Genomic DNA, 20,012 nt, shown 5'->3' on the forward strand with positions numbered 1-20,012 from the left:
AGACATACAGATTGCAGTCTCTTAAACTGTGAGATAGCCACACCCTTTACTAGATAACCATGCATGCCAACAAGGAAATACAAAAAGGAAGAATTTTACAGCATTTCTCAAGCAATCATTTCCTCTTAGGTCTGCTGTTTAATATCTATGTAATGTTGTTATAACTTGCTTTTATTACTGGCTAGTACAGTAAAAATTATTTTGCCTTTCATCTGAAACATTCCTTTGCTGCAACACTAATAATGTTCCTAGTCACTCTTATGTCAGTTGTAAAAGCAATAATTATCAAGTCAATCCAGTCGGAAGGGTTCTCCAAGCCACATTCCTACATATTCCAACACTGAAAAAAAAGTGGAGTGACATTTACTTAGAAAAACCTCTGTAACAATATTCCACGCAGAAATTGTAAGTAAATTTAACAACCTATATTTCAAGTAAATTCTACTTACAGTTCAGAAGTGTTTCTAACAACAGGTACACAAGTAAACTTTACTGTGCTTTCTGTTTTTGTTATTTAAGTGTACTCACTATTGCATAGTATTTTTTACTTAAATATATAAGTAATATTTACATAATATTTCTTCTTCTATTTAATTTTACTCACTATTGCATAGTATTTTTTACTTAAATATATAAGTAATATTTACATAATATTTCGTCTTCTATTTAAGTGTACTCACTATTGCATAGTATTTTTTACTTAAATATATAAGTAATATTTACATAATATTTCTTCTTCTATTTAAAAGTGTACTCACTATTGCATAGTATTTTTTACTTAAATATATAAGTAATATTTACATAATATGTATTCTACCTTTAACAGCAATACCCTGTTAAATATGGGCATACAAAACATGAAACAATGTACTCTTTAAAACAGCAACTTTATGTTTTGAAACACTGGTACCAGCCAGGACTAAGCAACAGTTTACAATGGTTTAAACATATGCAATCTGGTGCACACAGCACCTACATCGGTGCAGCTAAACAGAATGGTTAGAACACTTTTTACCGATAGTCTCAGTGAAGATGAAACATTCTTAAAACAACATTCTCTGGCTGATCCTGAGGACAGAATTCACAGTGATCTATTTCAGTACATCTCAGATAAAATGTCCAATGACATTTACAAAAGTGTCATTTTTATGGAATAGGATTAGGGCCATGCTCAAAACATTAATTATTTTAGTTTTCAAGTCAGAATTCCGACTTAAAAAAAAAAAATCACATGTGGCCCTGATCATATTCAGCACATCTATACAGTACAATGACTTTGCAAGAAAACTAAGTGCAATCACTCATCCCTGACATCCCTTGCTTTTAGTGTTATAGACAGGGGTGCACATAACTGGTACGCAGGTACGCATGCGCGGCAACAATCTGAAATGCGTACCGTCACATGTGTCACAAAGCGCATTTGCGTACCGACGTACATGTGAAGCTTTTCCAGAAGGCGGTTAGATCACCGTGTCTCCGTGTGCACAGACAGGGCTGCTGTTAACGTCGGTCTGTACAGCAGCCCTGCGCTAAAACAGCTGATCACAACGTGCACACTCTGTAGCTCCGAAGCTCTGTACTCCACTACCCGCCCCCCCCCCCCCCCCCCGTTGACAATCGCCAGAAGTTGGAGTACCAAACACTGACTCCAGGTACTCATCTGAGTACCTCACTGAGAAAGTTGTGTGCACCCCTGGTTATAGAGAATAATTACACAATATGAAGTTGTACAGTGGCCCTGAGAATTCAACGCACTCAAGAAAACATACAAAACACAATCAAATGAAGAAAAAATCTTCACCAATTTGACATGTGCCTCATTGAGCTGCAAATACTCAAAGCACAACAAATGAAACTGTTTCCAGGGGAAACTAAAAAGTGCTGTGTCAAGAACCCCCTAAACAAGGTTTTGAAACATTATCTTAACAATATACAAAACATGTAGTTGTACAAAGTGGGCTCAGGCAAAACATATGAAAAAGGTCACTGTTGCTAGACACCATAAATACCAAGTATTTCCTCTGAACTGCAAGTTGAAGAAACACCTTTGCATACACTTAGGCTACAAGTTTGTTGCACAATGCATGGACTTTTGGAGACATCTTCAGGACATTTAGCTCAAGAAAGAGCTTCTGAAATACCTCAAAAGTGTATTTCATCTTCGGTGGATAACTTAAGTTCATTGCATATATGAAGCCCATGAGCAGAAGGCAAGCCTTTGACACACATCTGCAGTCATCAAGAACCTCACTTCCCTCGATGATGATGGACACATCGGCAGGGCCTTCGTGTGCTGCACTTCCACGGAGGACAACTATTTTCATGACGTGCTCAGCATAGTCCTCTCTGACGATTTCTTTGCTCACATCCTGTCAAAACATGTGAATTGGTGTTGAGATACACTATACTGTACATGTTTTCTTTTAAGTGACTGAATATGCAAAAGGTGATTCATTAGGTTAAAGTGCTGGACAATCAATCAAAATGTTATCGAAACTGCAATATTGCCTACAACAATTTTCAAATCGCAGCAGGTGCGATATTTGTAAAAGGAAAAATGTGTGTCAAAGTAGCATTTTAAATGTAATATTGTCGTGCTGCAGAGATGCCTACACATCATATTCTACAGTCTAAAGAAAACATTTTTGTTTGCTACAAATCCTCGCAAAAATCACACCATGATCATTTAAAAAGGTTTCAATGAAAATGAGAATAATGATGATCATTTCCTGATATCGCAATTGCAATATCAGTTAAAATAATTGCAATTACATCTTTTTTTTTTAATCGTTCAGCCCTAGTATTTAACTAACTATTGATTTTATAGTTCCTTTCCTTTTGTAGATAAAGACGAGGTAAGTTATGTAGGGAATTTGTAGTCACTTTTTATTTCTTGGTTTAAAAAAGCTGCTCTGTTCCAAGCAGGAAGTAAAAGCTGGTATAGTACTGGATTCAGTTTAGCAAAAATGAGGTGGGATCGGAGGTTTAAAGGCTCAAATCTTCAATTCTACTGAAAACCAAATTATGAATCAGAATGTAAAAAAAGATCATTAGAGAAAGAATGAAAAAAAGAATGAATGGAATAAAGTAAAATGTTTGCTTTTATTTTAAATATATTAAATACCAATTTATTTCATCTAAATGTTAAACTTAATTAAAAAGACATGCCTTTTCCACATACTAGCATGAGTCACTAACCTGTAGAGATATCCATTTACAAATATTGAAGAACAGACAACATGTTTATGGATACAACAATCATCAGAACATTTACCTGGTAGTCTTTGATGAGTTCCTCTGTAGACTCTCCAAGGAACTCCATCAAGCAGCGGATGATGGCATCTCGTCTATCTTCTACATGTAGCTGTTAAAACAGACAAGTACATTATTGTAGAGAGAAAGCAAAAGATGTTGCGTAATGGTCAATTGAACCTGCTACAAAAGAAGGCACCAACTAGGTGCAAGGATGCAAAGCAGGATCAAGCTGTGCATACAAATGAGTTGATAAACATTTAACTTAAAACCATTTACATGTTTTAGCCTGTAGTGCTTTAACAATCCTGTCCTTTTGTTAGATTCAAAGCTACATGTTTTGCACACCCATCTAGTGGAATCTGAAAAAAACACAAATTAATTCAATCTTTAAACCTCTTGAAACTAAACCATGTTACAAAAACATTTATGTCAACTTAAACTTCTAACAGTACTGAGTTGATCAACTTACTCTGCATTAGCTGTCGAAGACAAAATTGCTGAATGACTCAATTTCCCTTGGTAACCTGTGAAATATATAGAAAGTACATTATAAATTAATTATGTAAATTACAGAACTTACTGTCTTGCAATTTATTGCTTAAATATGAACACATCAATATACATTCAGAGCCATTTTTATCATGTAAAATGTTATTTAAAAAAATAATTCTATCACACATGTATACATACAACTTGTCACTGCATTCAAGGCTAATCAATACGCAAAGTAAAAATAACGTAATAATACTTTTATCCAAAATACAACCCTTCAATACAATGACAGACCTCCGGTTCTTCATAACTGCTTTATCCATAGCTTCTTAACCTCCTTGTGTTTTTCAAATTTGAGTAAATGTATCACTACATTTACTCAGACAGCAGAATTTATACCTCTCTGAGCTCTGCCACACCATCTCCCTTCCTCCGCCACCCAATGCACACTAAACGCTACTTAAAGGCTGTGCTAATCTGCTATTTTTCGACAGTATTTACATTTAGCTTTGTTTGTATGGTGTTGGCTGAAGACTAAGTGTGACCACATAACTTATCGATGTGACTGAAATTTGGTCGGTAACAGATTAAGAATGTTGGTTTTGACGACTTTTTTAATTTACCTAGCCCTACACAATATACAATTATTTGTAAAGTTACCTCCATGGTCAGGTGTCTTGTCTTGCTGTTGTAACTTGATGCTGTTGTACAGTGAGAGGGCACTGTAATTTCAACAGGCTGCTGGAGGAAAACACCAACCATCAAATGAAATGTTGCCTAAGAACAAAAACAAAACTGAAAAGGGAAGGGAACAGATAAGCATGATTAGCTAACATAATGCAAGCACATCTAGTTAGCCCTATATCATTAAAGTCACTGTTACTATAGAAGACATTGCAATTAATATAAAGTAAAAAAGGATGAATATATATATATATATATATATATATATGAAAGGATGAATATATATGAGACACAGAAATAGTATTGTTATCAGTGGCGGCTGGTCAATAAAGGGCGCCGACCTTTTCCTCCCTAGTGGAAAGTGTTTTGTTTTTCAAATAATGAAATAAATAAAATGAAATGTCACTAATCATCAGAATGTAACTTTAATGTACAATAATGTGTTTTAAACCGTAGGAATACATTCTCTGAGTATGGCGTTATTTTTATCTCTTGTCCTGGGTGGCAGATTACGTCACTTCCGCCGCCTAAAACCCAGGAGCTAATGGTACATTAGCAAAACAAACGCAATTTGTTTGTGTGCAAAAGGTGCACGTTCCCCTCAACTGTTTCAATTGTATTGTTTACTCTCAGTACAGCACCACTTTCCGAACAGGAAATGCACGCTAATACAAAATAAAATCGCAATGACACTTATTATATATATATATATATATATATATATATATATATTTTTTTTTTTATATAAATAAATAACGATATCTTGTATAGTTACACCCGCTAGACAACAGTGGCGGGTTCGACAAACAACCGTGTTGGCCGGGTGCACCGCGGCGGAGGTGGGGAGGTTCCAGCCCTGAACCTCTACCCCGCTGCGGGACCCGTGGTGGGACCCGTGGGACCCGTCAGACCGTGCGTCGTCGGCCGGCCGGGAAGGAAGAGACACGCAAAGTGGGGGAAGTCCCCCACCCCAACGCAGCACACCCTCCCGGTCATCAGAGTCGAACCCGCAGTTCGGAAGAACCAACCGCCAGAGCAGCAGAACTAGGCCGTGGGCATGGTGGGTCGCGTTTGCCATTCGATCACAGAGCGGAGAGGAGAAAAATGCAACAAAACATGTCAAAATCTGTTAATATATGGATGAGTGGGAGGGGGGGCTGGACACTGGCCGTGGGGGGACACCCGGACCGGGCAGTGTCCCAGTTAGAAGGAACCGGGTGAAATAGCCAACAAAATAAAAATGAATAGAACCGGGGAAAATGTGAAAAAAAGTGTCCGAAAATAGGCACTCGTGAGGCGGGGAGAGTCCCCTGTCAACTCCCGTTACATTCCTCCATGGTATCATTTGAGCGAAAAATGGCTTTTACGAGAACCAGGCTGGGGGGGTCAAAAGGGCTTGACCAAGGCCGACCCAAAGTGCATGGTGAGCGGACTCATCACCTCCGTGATGAGTCCTTCGGGGGGCCGGGAAAAAAACGTGTTCAGGATCGTCACTTCCTGTACTGCAGGAATCTTCAATAGCCGCGTTCACACCGGAACATCAGCCGTTAGCTGTTAGCACTCAGAGCTCACAGCTCCTCATATTTGTTCAGAAACTAGACAAAAGTGAAACAACTACAAAACGCAGACTTGTCAAAGCATTAATTCATGGTTTTTACTAACCGGTATCAGTATGTTGTTACGGGCCGGGTCAAACATAAAAGTCATAAAAGTCAGTCAATGCTTTCCAAAAGCACGAGCAGTGAACTCCAGGCCCACGTGACTGAACTAAAAATTGAAAGAAACAGACTAAGAAATGACGTAAGCTCCATGATCAAAACTGCCAAAAAGAATTTCATCAATGACAAAACTGAGGAAAACAAAAATAAACCCCGTGAACTTTGGAAATTACTCAATAACCAGCTTGGCTGCAGTAAAAAACTCAAAACGAGATTTTCAAACGTAAACATAAAGACAGATAACAGGCTCATCACAGACAAACTGGATGTGGCCAAGTACTTGAACATTTTTTTCACAAACATAGCCACAACTCTTGTAAATAAATTACCCTCCCACTCAGGGCTTTTTGGAGTAGATCACATCATGACCTACTACAAAAACCTAGGGGTACGCAAAGATGATTTCAGTCTAGCAAGGGTAACAACAGCAGAGGTACTCATTAAACTGAGCGCCCTCAAACCTAACAAGGCCACTGGCCACGACAATATCCCCTCCAAATTCCTCAGAGACACAGCAACCGCCATCTCACCAGTCATAGCTCACATAATTAACCTCTCCATAAAACAGGGAAAAGTACCCAAAGACTTCAAAATTGCAAGAGTAACCCCCCTGCACAAAAAGGGCAGCAAATTGGACCCAGGCAACTACCGCCCTGTTTCTATACTTACCTCCATCTCGAAAGTCATGGAAAAAATAGTATATGAACAGGTCGAAAAGTACCTCGCAGAAAAGAAACTAATCTATGAATTTCAATCTGGCTTTAGAACATCCCACTCCACTGACACATGCCTTCTTTATTTGAACGACCACATCAAACAAGAGGTGGACGAGGGTAAATACTGCGGCATGGTGATGCTGGACCTACAAAAGGCTTTCGACACTGTCAATCACCCCATTCTGATTGACAAGCTAAAAGCAATTGGTTTTGATAAACTATCGGTGAGCTGGATGCAATCCTACCTGGAGGGGAGAGAACAGATGGTGGAGGTAAACGGTACTCTGACCCCCCCCCCTCCCAGTGAGCTGTGGTGTTCCACAAGGAAGCATATTAGGTCCGTTACTGTTCCTAATTTATGCAAATGACATGTCATCAGCATGTGACTGCAACTTGTTCCTGTTCGCGGACGACTCAGCCCTGCTGGTCTCTGACAGGAGCAGATTGCAGGTTGAAAAAACCCTCAGCTCCGAGCTCGGCAGAATCTGCACCTGGCTCGCCGATAATAAATTATCATTACACCTGGGTAAAACAGAGTCCATTCTCTTCGGTTCGAAACATAATCTCAGCAAATCCGACGACTTCTCAGTTGCAGTGGGTGACATTATTGTCACAAGTAAGAAGGAAATTACATACCTAGGATCTATTCTTGAGGCAAACCTCTCCTGTGACAAAATGGCATCCAATGTAATAAAAAAAGTCAATCAAAGAACTAGATTCCTATACCGGATCTCCTCTCTGGTAAACAAAAACACCCTGAAAACTCTGGCAGGAGCACTCATTCAAGGGTACTATGACTATGCTTGCACGTCATGGTACCATAGCACCTCCAAGGCGCTAAAAATAAAACTTCAAACATCGCAAAATAAACTGGTCAGACTACTGCTTGACCTTTCATCTAGAACCCACCTCACCTCTGCCCACTTTGACAACCTAGGATGGCTTAGAGTAGACGACAGAGTACAGCTACTTGCAATGGGCCTGGTCTACAAGATCCACTACACCTCTATGGTACCCATGTACATGTCAAAATTCTTCCCAAAGGTCAAGGAATACCATGATCATAACACCAGAGGGAGCTCCACAAATCATGTAAAACCCAGATTTGGCACAAAAAAAGGGGAATACACGTTTCGCAATTATGCCACATCAAGGTGGAACGCTCTTCCCACAACTGTAAAGGAAAGTAAAACTATACTTACCTTCAAAACCTCTCTTAAAGAGCACCTTCGGGGGAAAGCATTGCAAAACTGGCCCCGGTAATGGTACAAATCTCAACCTGTCGTACAATGGACAGCTTCCCCCCCCCATCTATGTATATACTCGCATTTTAGACTCTGTTACTAACTGTATATCTGTAGACTTGGTATGTCTTAAATGTCCGGTTAGGATGTATTAGAACGAAATCTAAAATGAAAATTGTAAATAAGCCATCTGTATGTAAAAAACCACCTGTATGTAAATTGTAAATAAGCCATCTGTATGTCAAATATGTCTTATATGTCTTAAATGATATGATGAATTGGAAATGGGGGACCCTGATGTAAACAAGACGAAAGTCTTTCTCTGGTCTGCATCCCCTTAACAATTGTATGTTTTGAGCTGTACTGTACTGTACCCAATATACAAGCTGTTAATAAACTTTTCAATCAATCAATCAATCAAACCAAACTGTGCTAAGTGCTGCACTGGAAAAGCGCCAACAGTGAATCCATCGAGGCAAACACACAGACACACTTACCTTTTAAATCGCGCTGTTCATATTTAATTGCAAATATAATATTCCTTGACCACTTTGTCCTTCTCTAGGCTGCAGTGAAACTGACCGCATCACGTAGCGTCGCACATACTGTTGAGTATTTCTTTTGTCGAGCTGGAGCCATGAACACCCCCCTCTCCCGAAATAAAAAACTATTCAAATTTTTAAAAGTGCGCCATAGTTTCCATTATAAACGGCGAATGTTGTCGTAGCCGACAACTTTGAAGCTTCAAATAAGCCATTAAAAAAAATATATTATATCTGATGTGTGCAACTTGCATGAAACCGGGCTAAGTTTGCTAGCACGATAATGAGCTAGTTAACCAGCTAATGTTAGCTAACTTAGCCTTACATTTTTAATAACCAAATACTGACTTCAGCTGACAAGCTAATAGGAATATAACAAGTTAACCAAGCACATAAACATACTCACATGACTCCACATCGATGAATATTCAAATGAAATGGTCGACCAAGCAGTCTTCAAGTTCCACTCAAATGTCAACCTTCTGAGTAGACTGGCCGTGCATGTCTGCGGGGGCAACGTGCGGGAAATACTCTCCTATGACGTCACCCACAGTTAACTTGCATTTCCCATGTACATTTTAATAGCTTTAACAGGTTGTACAGTCAATACAATAATTTAGGTAATATTTACTTGGTGCTATTGTTAAAATTCACTTATCAAAATGAAGATTCAAAATTACATAGAAACACAAGTAACACATTAAATAAAAGGAGACATTTGGAGTAAAATTACTGAAATACTAATGTATTGTAGAATTTAAACATATAATCAAAGTAATATTTACAAAGCCAAAAAGTCCTTTTTTTCAGTGAATTACTTGTATATAGACTCTCCTTGCAGTATTTATATTCTATTGTATTTGTATTTACTTGCACTATTTTATCTGTTTTATTGTGTTGCACTGTTGGAGGAGCCTGTGACCTAAGATTTTCATTGACATATCTACACTATATACAAATGACAAAAAAAAGCCTTGAATCTTGAATCTGTTTTTTTATTATCTTTGTCAGGTTATATATTACAAAGGTTGAAAACAGTATAGTTTATGGATGCAATTTTTTTTTGCATTAAAAAAGGTAACAGACCTGTTGCATTCTATCATGAAATGAATGTATGTAATGAAAAAAAAGATATTTGACATTTGACAAAACTTGTGTTATTAAATATTATTGTAAGGATCTTCCCTTTTAAGGTAACATACATTTCCACAAGTAGATTTAAACTCCAAGTTTTCAATCAACCATTTCAGTTACAAAATAGATGTTTGGGAAAATGAAAGAGTGATGTTTTCAAATGGCTAAAAATGTGTTAAACAATGAGAAATATTAACAGTACTAACACAATTCAAAAGCGATATTCACATATAACTTTCATTAATGATGTGCTAGATTGTCAAAGTGGACTTTCAAGATGTTCCAATCGTATTGTTGTTTCTTTTCTAGTGCATGGACACTTAAACCTGTTATAAAGCGATAAAAAGGAAGAAAAACATTACTGGCTGCACGGTAAGGACTGTGATTTCAAGTCAGGACATTCATGCTGTGTGATAATAGCGCTCAAACTACAGTTAATGTATTAAGATAATCTCAATCCTACTGGAATCAAGAATTATTTTGCATTAAAACGCTTTTATAAATGTTCTGTTAATCTTTTTGTCAGTATAGTATGCCAAGTAAAAAGGAACATATTTAAGAGTGTAACAGAAAGTCAAATGAATAATGTTTTAAAATGTGAATTCTGTTTAATAAGTACCCCATAGTTATCAAATATGTTAACCATCATTTATTACTTTATATCTAAAAATGAGGTTGCCATTAAAAAAAGCTTCATAACTATTTCCTAAGGTACCCACCTTTCTCTGTTATGTATCTGTGTCATAGTTTCAGGTAGAGGTTTTCCAAAACTCTCCGGCAGGAAATAAGCAGCGATGGCAGCCACAACAGCCAGAGTCGACAGTATAATATAAGGAAGATATAATATGTATGTATCTAAAAATTGAAAAGGTAAGGTTTAGATTGGAGAAAGGTCTGGGGGCTTTAGATGAAGTTATGTCAGAGTGTGTGTAAGGCTCTCAAACTTGCTGAAGATATAACAAACTGGACATGCATTAATGCAGCAAATGCAAATGTACTCACTCAGCTTTATTACAAAAGGTGCTATGCTTGATCCCACTCTGGAGACAGTCGTGCACGTCCCTGTTGCTGTGTTCCTTAGCACTGTCGGGTAAAGCTCTGTCAAGTATGTAAACATCAGGGAGAAAGTAGTGGTGAAAGCATATTTACCGAACATCTCCAGTGCAATACAGAGATTGGGTAGACCTACAGAATAAAGAAATTGTTTGTCAACTGTTGTTTTTCGTTAATAAGATACACAACTGTAGCACTTGATTTTACCCATGTTTGTACCATGAAGCCATTTTCTCCTACAATACAATAACAAAGGTTACAAACCTCATAATTTAAAGTAAAGCATAACTAATTCCTGACTCATGATGATTAAATGCACAAATCAATGCAAGAGTTCTTTCCCTTGCTCACCATTAAATACAAAATCCAGTAATTGAGTTTGTGAGTAGTTCCTATTTAATTGTAGCAGTTATTTAACCCAACAGAGGTAAATATAAAGTATGTTTGGTGAATAGCTTGAATAAATAAAAATTGTGAATTTTCTTAAAGATATAAAGCGTTCTCTATATTAAACCTTTGTTCTGAGAGTCCCCCCATATTTGTTTTGGGCTTACTTTGAGGCACCAGTAGTATGAGGTAAAGCGGCATCGCTCCAAGAAGCAAAGAGGAGATGACAGACGGTCGGCGGGGAAGGTAGTGCAGAATCAGCCAGCTAGAAATGTAGGCTGGTACCTCTACAGCTGCTGAGATGAAGCAGCTGATGTAGGGGTTAGCATGAAGCTGAGCTGTGTTCAGGGACAGGCCAAAGTATCCTGTTGTTGAACAGAAGCTGGGCAAGACAAAGACACCAACGGATCGGAGATGATTGAATAAAAGGCCCTCACTCTTATCAAAAAAAGAACTGTTAAGAAAATAGAATGAATGTATATTTGAGTGATTAGAGAAAACTGATTTTTCCTGTGTTGTTTAATAAGTGATAATTATAATGTTTTTTTTTATGTGAATGTGCATTTACATGTACATGAGTTTGAGTGGGATGAGCCCACTCAGACATCATAGTAACTGTTAATAATGCAAAAAAATCTCATTGTAAGTAAATGAAATAAAAAGCTGCATACTTACAACACAAAGCAGAAGATAAGTGTTGTGGTTCTCATGCTGCTTTTCCTCAGCAGGTCGAGGACATTGGCTTTTTCTTTAGGCTGTGCGTTTTTCTCATCACCCTGCAGGATTGAAAACAAAATGAAACCCTGTGTTGTGGTTTCTTTCCTCAGTGGCCTAATATCTATATGAAAACAACAATAAACATGCATTTTTCTAATTTAAATACAAATGTGTCCATCCTGATGCTGACGAATCAGAAAATGACAAATGGATAGATCATATGGCGCTGTGATGAGACAGATAAGATAAGATGGACCTTTATTAATCCCCGTGGGGAAATTCAGTTGTACAAAGCAGCAACAGGGTAAGCGTGAAAGAACAGGACAGCAAAGATTCACACAGATTAATAAAATCAAAAATAAAGTCAAGAGAACATTTCTTTTTTTTAAATAATAATGATAATAATAATAAAAGACTATGAAATAGGAGATGAGTAAAAATAAGAGTAAAATAACTGTCAGCATATATACATATTTGGTCATCTAAGTTATGAAGTACGAAAAGAGTTAAAGTGACAAGTGAAAAGTGAAAATGGACATCTGTACATATAGGGACATATCTATCTACATATTTGGTCTACTACTAATATATTAACACATAAGACAACATGGAAATGTTTGTTTAAAATGAGATTATGTACTAGCGCTACCAGTGGGTTATATGATTTAAACCCCTTGCTCTGAGGTACATTTTGTGAATGGTCCTGCTAGCGTCTCTCCCTGCTCTGGGTTTTTGGCTAGAACCCCTTCTCTTTTTAACGTGTGTGGTTGTGTACTGTATTTGTATTATTTAAAATTAGGACTCATTTCAAGGCTAATCGAGATGTTTTTGACCATTCATTTTTACAGACATATAACACTTATATGTTGCTTGTGAAATTACTAAATCACTTTAGTTGTGTTAATACCCTGGCCTACAACATTCCTGACAATGATACACATAAGAAAAGTATTTCGGAGTACCAACAACAGGAAGAGCAGATAAACTTACACTGTAATCTTGAAAGATGATATTCGGAACCTTAACTTTGTTCCACTTAGCAGCCTTTCTCACTATGGCCTCAGCCTCCTCCACTTTTCCCTGAGAGAGCAGCCAGCGAGGAGACTCTGGGATGAACCTGCGTCAGTGTTTCAGATAGACAGAAAGCAAGACTCGGGCTGGATAAGACAGACTTTAAAGACAAAGTATAAAACATTTTGTATTGATAGTACAGCTGAATATAGACAGGAAAGAGGGAGAGCGACAGGAGAATTACACAGACATGTATTCATCTTATACTTTAGTGTGACTATGGGAATATCTCTATAGGGAATGCATGTAAAACAGGCACAGCCATTGATTTGCATTTATACTTTCATGTAATGTAACATACGTCCAGAGAGGGAGGTAAAGCAGGCCGGGTAAAGACGAAGCCAACAAGAGCGATTTCCAATCCCTCAAAAAGTAAGCAGCAAGAGGTAGAATCATGTAACCAATGGCAAAGCCTAAACACGAGCCCAACGATGAGTAAAGGACTCGCACATTGCCAGTAAAGATCTCAGCGCCTGTGTGCAGAGATAAGAGAGAGAAGTTTTAACACATTCCTGCATTGTGTTTTATTTAATCTGTCAACAGTGTTAAACGACAGAGGCACTATTATAGACTGTGACATGTACCCAGCACTAAAGCCGCCACAAAGTTGGACATCTGTCCCAAACCATTGAAGAAGAGGAGGATAGTAAACATAGTCCACGAAGTAGAGAAGACCTGAATGAAGGAAAATAACGTCTGAACTGCCATGGTTGCAAAGAGCACAGGTTTTCTTCCAAACCTATGAGACACAAGTAAACATAATAAGAAAAACAAATGCATAATTTAGGATGTACACATATATGAACATAATAGTTTTTCTGTCGAAGATTTGAGTGGAGATGTGCTCCACACAAACATGTGTGTTTACAGTTTTTGTGACATAAAAGAAAAAAAACACAACACCACTTAAGGTTACGTTATATACTATATCACAGCATTATTGAGCACCATGTAATCTGATGCTGGAAAAGCTTTTTATAATCTGTAAGGCACAATAACACAAAATCCAACATAATAGTAGCTGTGTATAAAATCATGCTCCAAGTGTCTTATGCGTCAGTTGGAGTAGGCCACAGCAATGCTAGTAATGTATACATCACATGGTTCTGGTGTTTTATAGTACCGGTCTGACAGCTGTCCTGAGAAAAAGGATCCAAAAAGAACTCCAATGAAGTAAACTGTGGCGGTGAACGGCTGCTTCCACTCATCACTGCACACCAGGTCGAACTGGAATATCCAAACAATACCATGTTTAAAATGTGCCCCTGTAAATAACTACTGTAGCGGCAAGTGACACAGGGGACTTTTTTAGTACTTTTAGTAATTATGTGACAATGATGCAGTGATCTTGCAGAGATACAGTCACAAAACTTGACAGATATGTCGTTTAGACATTTTTTTACATTTAACGAAGATATTCACTTTATAATCACAACAATGAAACCATCTATCTGAAAGAGAGAGAATATTCTAATCTGGAGACAAACAGGCTGAACTTGCCAGTCTTGACTAGCAGGCGGAAAAACAAGACAATTTGCACAGCAGTTTAACAAAGGGCACGTCACGTGAAGAGAGTAGATCCCTATCTAGCACATTGAATTTTAGATGTTTATGTAAATTCATAATACATTTAATACTCAGTACCTAGCCCAAGTTAGGTAAACAATATTGTATTAAAGTCAAAAATAGAAGAAAACTGTTAAACATTAAGCTTGTTAACATTCTATGCTTACATTGTTCTGTGGAGGGATTATTTGTATAGGTACAATAATAAGCAAGCATTAACATGTCTACTGACTGACAGCAGCTGTGTTCACTACGCTGTGCCAGGTGTGCTAAGGCACAGAGGTTTTAGACAAATCCAAATGATATAAATATAACATTTAAAAAGTACTAAGCTGATTTGGTACACATTAAGAGAAAATTAAGAAAGCTTGCACTGAAGCACGTATAGTATCAACTAGGGCAGTGGTTCCCAAACTTTTTGTGCCCAAGGCACACCAAAGGACAAGTAAAAATCTTAAGGCACACCTATTGTGCAAAATAGCCCTTATAACACGTGTTATCACTCATATCATGTAAAATATCTGTAAATGTGCATAATTATTTACTAATGCCAAATAAAATGACAACTATATTAATTTGAAACTTTATCAAATTAGGCTTCATCAAAGCAGCAACACACTCATTTAAACCAGACAGGTCACAAAATAAAAAATTGTGGAGGATCAGGCTTTGGTGGTCGGCTCCCATCTCGGCGCACAGCTGGGAGAAGAGGCGAGATTTCAGGGGCCTTGATTTGATGTAATTCACCATCTGCACCTGATTCAGCACCTCAGTCAACTCCGGGGGCATGGTTTTGGCAACTAATGCCTCTCTATGCAAAATGCAGTGGTTTGTCACCAGAGTTGGGTGTAACGCGTTACTGTAATAATATTACTTTTGTCGGTAACGGAGTAGTGTAACGCGTTACTTTTATAATTCAGTAATCACACAACAGTTACTAACATTGCCCCGACACGCGTTACTTCGTTACTTTTATAAAATCAGTCATAATCACACTGACAGACAAGAGGGGTTTCCGCCGCAGGTTTATATGTACGTAATCTGCGCGACTTGCGCGTCCACATCTCCACGTGCAGTGCTGCATAAACATGGCAGAGTCAGCGATAACTTTCGAGGGGTGGAGGTATGCCCATTATTTTGAGTTCGTCCGAAGAATAGACAGGAATGTGACGGTGAGGTGCAAACTGTGTCCAGGCCAGAAGCTGTTATACACTGCTGCAAACACCACGTCAAACCTCAACAAACACCTGCAAAGAACACATGCTAAGGTGAAGCTAATAGCTCAGGACCCCCGAACCCAGAGTGAGGATGTTGTGAGTGCGCCGCCGCCGACTCCGAAGCGGCACAAATTAGAATTTGGAGGACCGGTAACCAAAGCAGAGATGGACAGGCTTGTAGCATCCTTCATAGTAGAGGTAATGTTGCCCATTTGCACAGTGGAATCACCATCGCATCGTTCAGAGATATACTGCGCAAAATACAGATAGCAGGAGACAGAGGACAGCCATAGTCAGAGCTATCTGGATCAGTCTTATGCGACAATGGAAACTGAACTAAAGAGAACATTTGAAACTTTAGCAGTCTGCGTGATCTGCCTGTAGGGAAGGGCGGGCCGGCCCTGCGAGTAAAGTAACGAGTTACTTTATGTAGAGAGTAACGAAGTAGTGTAATATATTACTTTTTTTTAAAGTAATATGTAATATATTACTTTTTTTTAGTAACGACCCCATCTCTGTTTGTCACGATATGTGGGTTTTGTGCTCTCACCTTAGCAATAAATCCTTTCACTCTCCCTGTCATGCTTGCAGCACCATCTGTGCAAAGACTGACGCACATATTCCAGGTCACTGTTCTCTTTTAACACTAGAACCGCCAGAGGTCGCTGTATACCTAAAACCGCCAACGGGTAACATTTACCCGCTTTTGATTTTCAAGGTACAATGTTCTTTTATGTATCATGCAGAACAGTGAGTTTTGATCGCACAGGGATGAAACTTATACCAATAGAATCTGTGGACTCTCAGCTTTTCATGTGATATAGTTTGTGCAGATAGCATGAAGTATAAAATATCGCTACCAGTGCTGATTTAAACACTTAGTGTTAGACTTGTGTTTTGTTTAGGTACAAATCTCTCTCTATCTCTCTCTATCTATCTATAACTATCTATCGATCTATCTGTAATGTTCTGTTCTATGGACATATAATTGTCTACATAAACAGACGACGCGGACTACTTCTCTCATTCCGAGTGTCCATCTTTATTCAGCTGGCACGTAACCTGCACACATCATGGCACACATGCATTACGTCCTCAACGTGAGCTCAGTCATCCAAGATCTTGTATTCGCCAAGATGTTACACTATCTATAACTATATATCTGTCTATCTCTCTCTCTCTCTATCTATCTATCAATATATATATATATATATATATATATATATATATATTTATCTATCTATCTATCTCTCTCTCTCTCAATCTATCTCTCTATCTATAAGGAACCGCAGTAGACAAAAGGCGTTGCTATAGCAACACGTCATGTTTACGCTGCATTTTCTATGAGGTAAATATTACCCGCTGGTATAAATATATAGGTATATATAGGTATAAATGGCAAATTTGTGGGCGATTTTTTCAATCTGACTGCATATTGACAATTTTTAACAACAGAGGGTGCTACATAACACACTTTCAGGAAAAGTCACGGACTGGGAGACTTTAATATTTTATTGAAAAAAAGTTACATACAATCAAAAAACAGCTGCGGGTAAAATGTACCCGTTGGCGGTTCTAGTGTTAAATAGTTATTAGTTATTTCTTCTCCCGTAGTATGGCTTTCCATTTCTTTGCAAAAGAAAAACGTCTCTTTGATAGAGTCAGCATCAACATATCTGACGTTTGCCAGAAGTTGGGCAGCCCCACTTATGTCAGTAGATTCTTCTATTTGTAGGGAAAATCTGCCGCTCGCCTGCAGTGCCATAAGACAGGTAACTTTCATGATACTGTCTGCTGACAGTTTTTTTTCCTCTTTTCTTTCGGTGGTGGGTTGTCGGCAGTCTTTGCACTGGTGGTTGGTGGTTTGCTCCGCACAAGAAAGCGCTCCATTTTCCCTCCTCCACGGTCTTATAATTCCCACCTGCAACTGCGTTAACAGCGAAATATGGGGTTCTGTGAGGATTTTTTTTTTAAAGAATTGTTTTTAGGTATAGAGTTTGCCTCTGTATTATGAAATGAGTCCATACAAAGTACTGATATAGTACATTAAAAAATAATTATTTTTTTGTAGTTGTATATTGCAATAATAACGTATGGTTGTCACAAAATCCCACGGCACACCCGGACTTGCCTCACGGCACACCAGTGTGCCGCGGCACACCGTTTGGGAACCACTGAACTAGGGGATCAAAAATGCAAGACATAAAACAAACAGACTGCGAAGATCGGGTAAAAGGTTTGGCACGCACACACACCTCAGAGACCAGAGTAGACTGGAAGATGTCTTTGCTGTAGCTCCACCCGTCCACACAGCCCTCCTGCTCCAGTTCGGTGAGGTTGACGTCCCTGCCAGGAATGAAGCCCTGAGCAGAGAGGTTTCTGACCACATCCAGCCTGTACCTGCTGCACCTGCTCTGCTCCTGTTTCCCATTCACCACCTAACAGTCACAGTGATACAAAATGTGTTAGTGTTATCAGAAAGGTTTATTTTTCAGTGAAAGTATGCTTTTACTGTGTAATGTGTTATAGCGTGTAACACATTACACAGTGAATCCCCCCCCAGCGACACAGAGGGCCTCATCACATCACTTTGCGTGGCCAGGGGCAGCCCTGCGTGTAAGGACATGTGGGAAACAAACTTTGGGCAATATAGCTGTGCACTAACAATACTCGTGATTGTCTACAGTGTACTATCACATAAGCATAGATTGTAGCCACATTTAGTTTAAAAAAAAAAAATAGATAAATACATAGATATTTATATCCCTTGTCTTTTTACAAGAAACCATCCCAGTAGATGCACCATCCCGTGCATGCTTAAACTATTAAGGTTAACCTTTTGCTGGTTGCAAATGATGTGCAAATAGGCTATCATTGAAAATACAAATAGGTTATGTAGGACACAGTGGTACATTTTCTCTAAGAAGATGCATTCAATGACAGAAAAACTGTATTATATATATAGGTTTCTGATACTTTACATTTCATAAAGCTATAATCCAAAAGTTTGTCTACAAAAAATTAAATCATGTTTCCAGAAAAGCTTTAGCAGATTCACCTTTATTGGTATGATGGTTGTATTCCAGTCTTCGGTAAGGTTGAAACCAGGAACAACACAGTGATGTCCTGGCACATCCGTCAGGAAAACGAGAATGAAAGTACCAAATCCATTCGGCACGAGGCTCACACAAAGCAGGAAGAAGACAACCTGCTGGAAACGTCCCCACTGACCAAGAAAAGAGATGGAGTCAGCAAAGTCCTTCATAGTGTAAAGATATCTAGGATGACGGTGACATCATCTGTCTTCCTGGAAATGTAATATAGGTAGTGATAGAGCCAACCTGTGGCATGAAAGAGAGTTAGAAAAAAACCTAAACTCGGATGGGACATTCCTATTCAGCCACCACCTTGTCTCGGCATGACAGACAGCAAGCATGCAACACAATAACTTGATCCTCAACTACAGTACACAGCCTCAGGTTCCTGTCAACCATTTTTTGCATGACTCACTCTTTTTTAAAACTGTATTTATACAAAGCAGGTTCACAGTGATATGCTCCTCTTTCTAGGAACGCACTGATTATTTTGTTCGTTCTTCCCCCTTAAGAAAGACAGTGATAACCACAAATGCAGGTCACACTGTACAGATGCATACAGAAAACACTTTTTCTACCAACATTTCAAGTGACTACGATCATTTTTGTAAAATTAGTTACATTTAAGCAATAATATGTCCAGTGTTTTGCAATATATCACAAGATAATGAATAAAAAGCCCTGTATTATGATACATATCGCATTACCAGAGTTTTGTCAATAAAGTAAACAACTGTTTAGAAGCAATAGTTGTCAAAGTCAAAAAGCGATGGATAAATACAGTTATTTTTAAAAAGATCTTCACTGAAAATATTTCAAATTACACAATGCTCAGGACTGTAATAATTCATTTTTAAGTAATTCTAAACTTGTTTATACCAATAATACTACAGTCTGAGACAGTTTTTATTTTTGTATAGAGACTCTATAAAAAAAACGTAATCATACATATATATATATATATATAAAATATATGCTTTGTAACTTTTCAAATACGTTTTTGTTTTTATTATGAACAATCAACAAATATATATTTTTCACTCTAGTTGTTTTGTTTCCTGTCTGCGCTTCACCACAAACCATCAGATCAAAAATGCAGATAAACCTAAGACGACTAGTTT

At 38.1% G+C, this 20,012-nt stretch overlaps 1 protein-coding gene across 3 annotated transcripts; it reads right to left on the minus strand.

The window, feature by feature from the left end:
• Nucleotides 1-9,746: 9,746 nt before the first annotated feature.
• Nucleotides 9,747-19,123, minus strand: LOC117490803 (solute carrier family 22 member 4-like). 3 transcript variants are annotated; one of them, XM_034140624.1, is made up of 12 exons: nt 18,855-19,123; nt 18,052-18,234; nt 14,137-14,240; nt 13,598-13,752; nt 13,315-13,486; nt 12,933-13,059; nt 11,901-12,001; nt 11,393-11,607; nt 10,935-10,970; nt 10,788-10,868; nt 10,505-10,640; nt 9,747-10,111 (listed from the first exon to the last, which is right to left on the minus strand). In XM_034140624.1, exons 1-12 carry the CDS (start codon nt 19,059-19,061, stop codon nt 10,045-10,047), a joined length of 1,584 nt encoding a protein of 527 aa, XP_033996515.1. In that variant the 5' UTR covers nt 19,062-19,123; the 3' UTR covers nt 9,747-10,044. The 3 variants fall into 3 exon arrangements, with proteins under 3 accessions (XP_033996515.1, XP_033996516.1, XP_033996513.1); XM_034140625.1 differs by lacking the exon at nt 10,935-10,970 and having other exon boundaries at nt 10,788-10,883; XM_034140622.1 differs by having other exon boundaries at nt 10,788-10,970.
• Between the last annotated feature and the right edge of the window lie 889 nt (nt 19,124-20,012).

Source organism: Trematomus bernacchii, unplaced genomic scaffold (assembly GCF_902827165.1).
Source record: "Trematomus bernacchii unplaced genomic scaffold, fTreBer1.1, whole genome shotgun sequence".
NCBI classification, from domain to species: domain Eukaryota; kingdom Metazoa; phylum Chordata; class Actinopteri; order Perciformes; family Nototheniidae; genus Trematomus; species Trematomus bernacchii.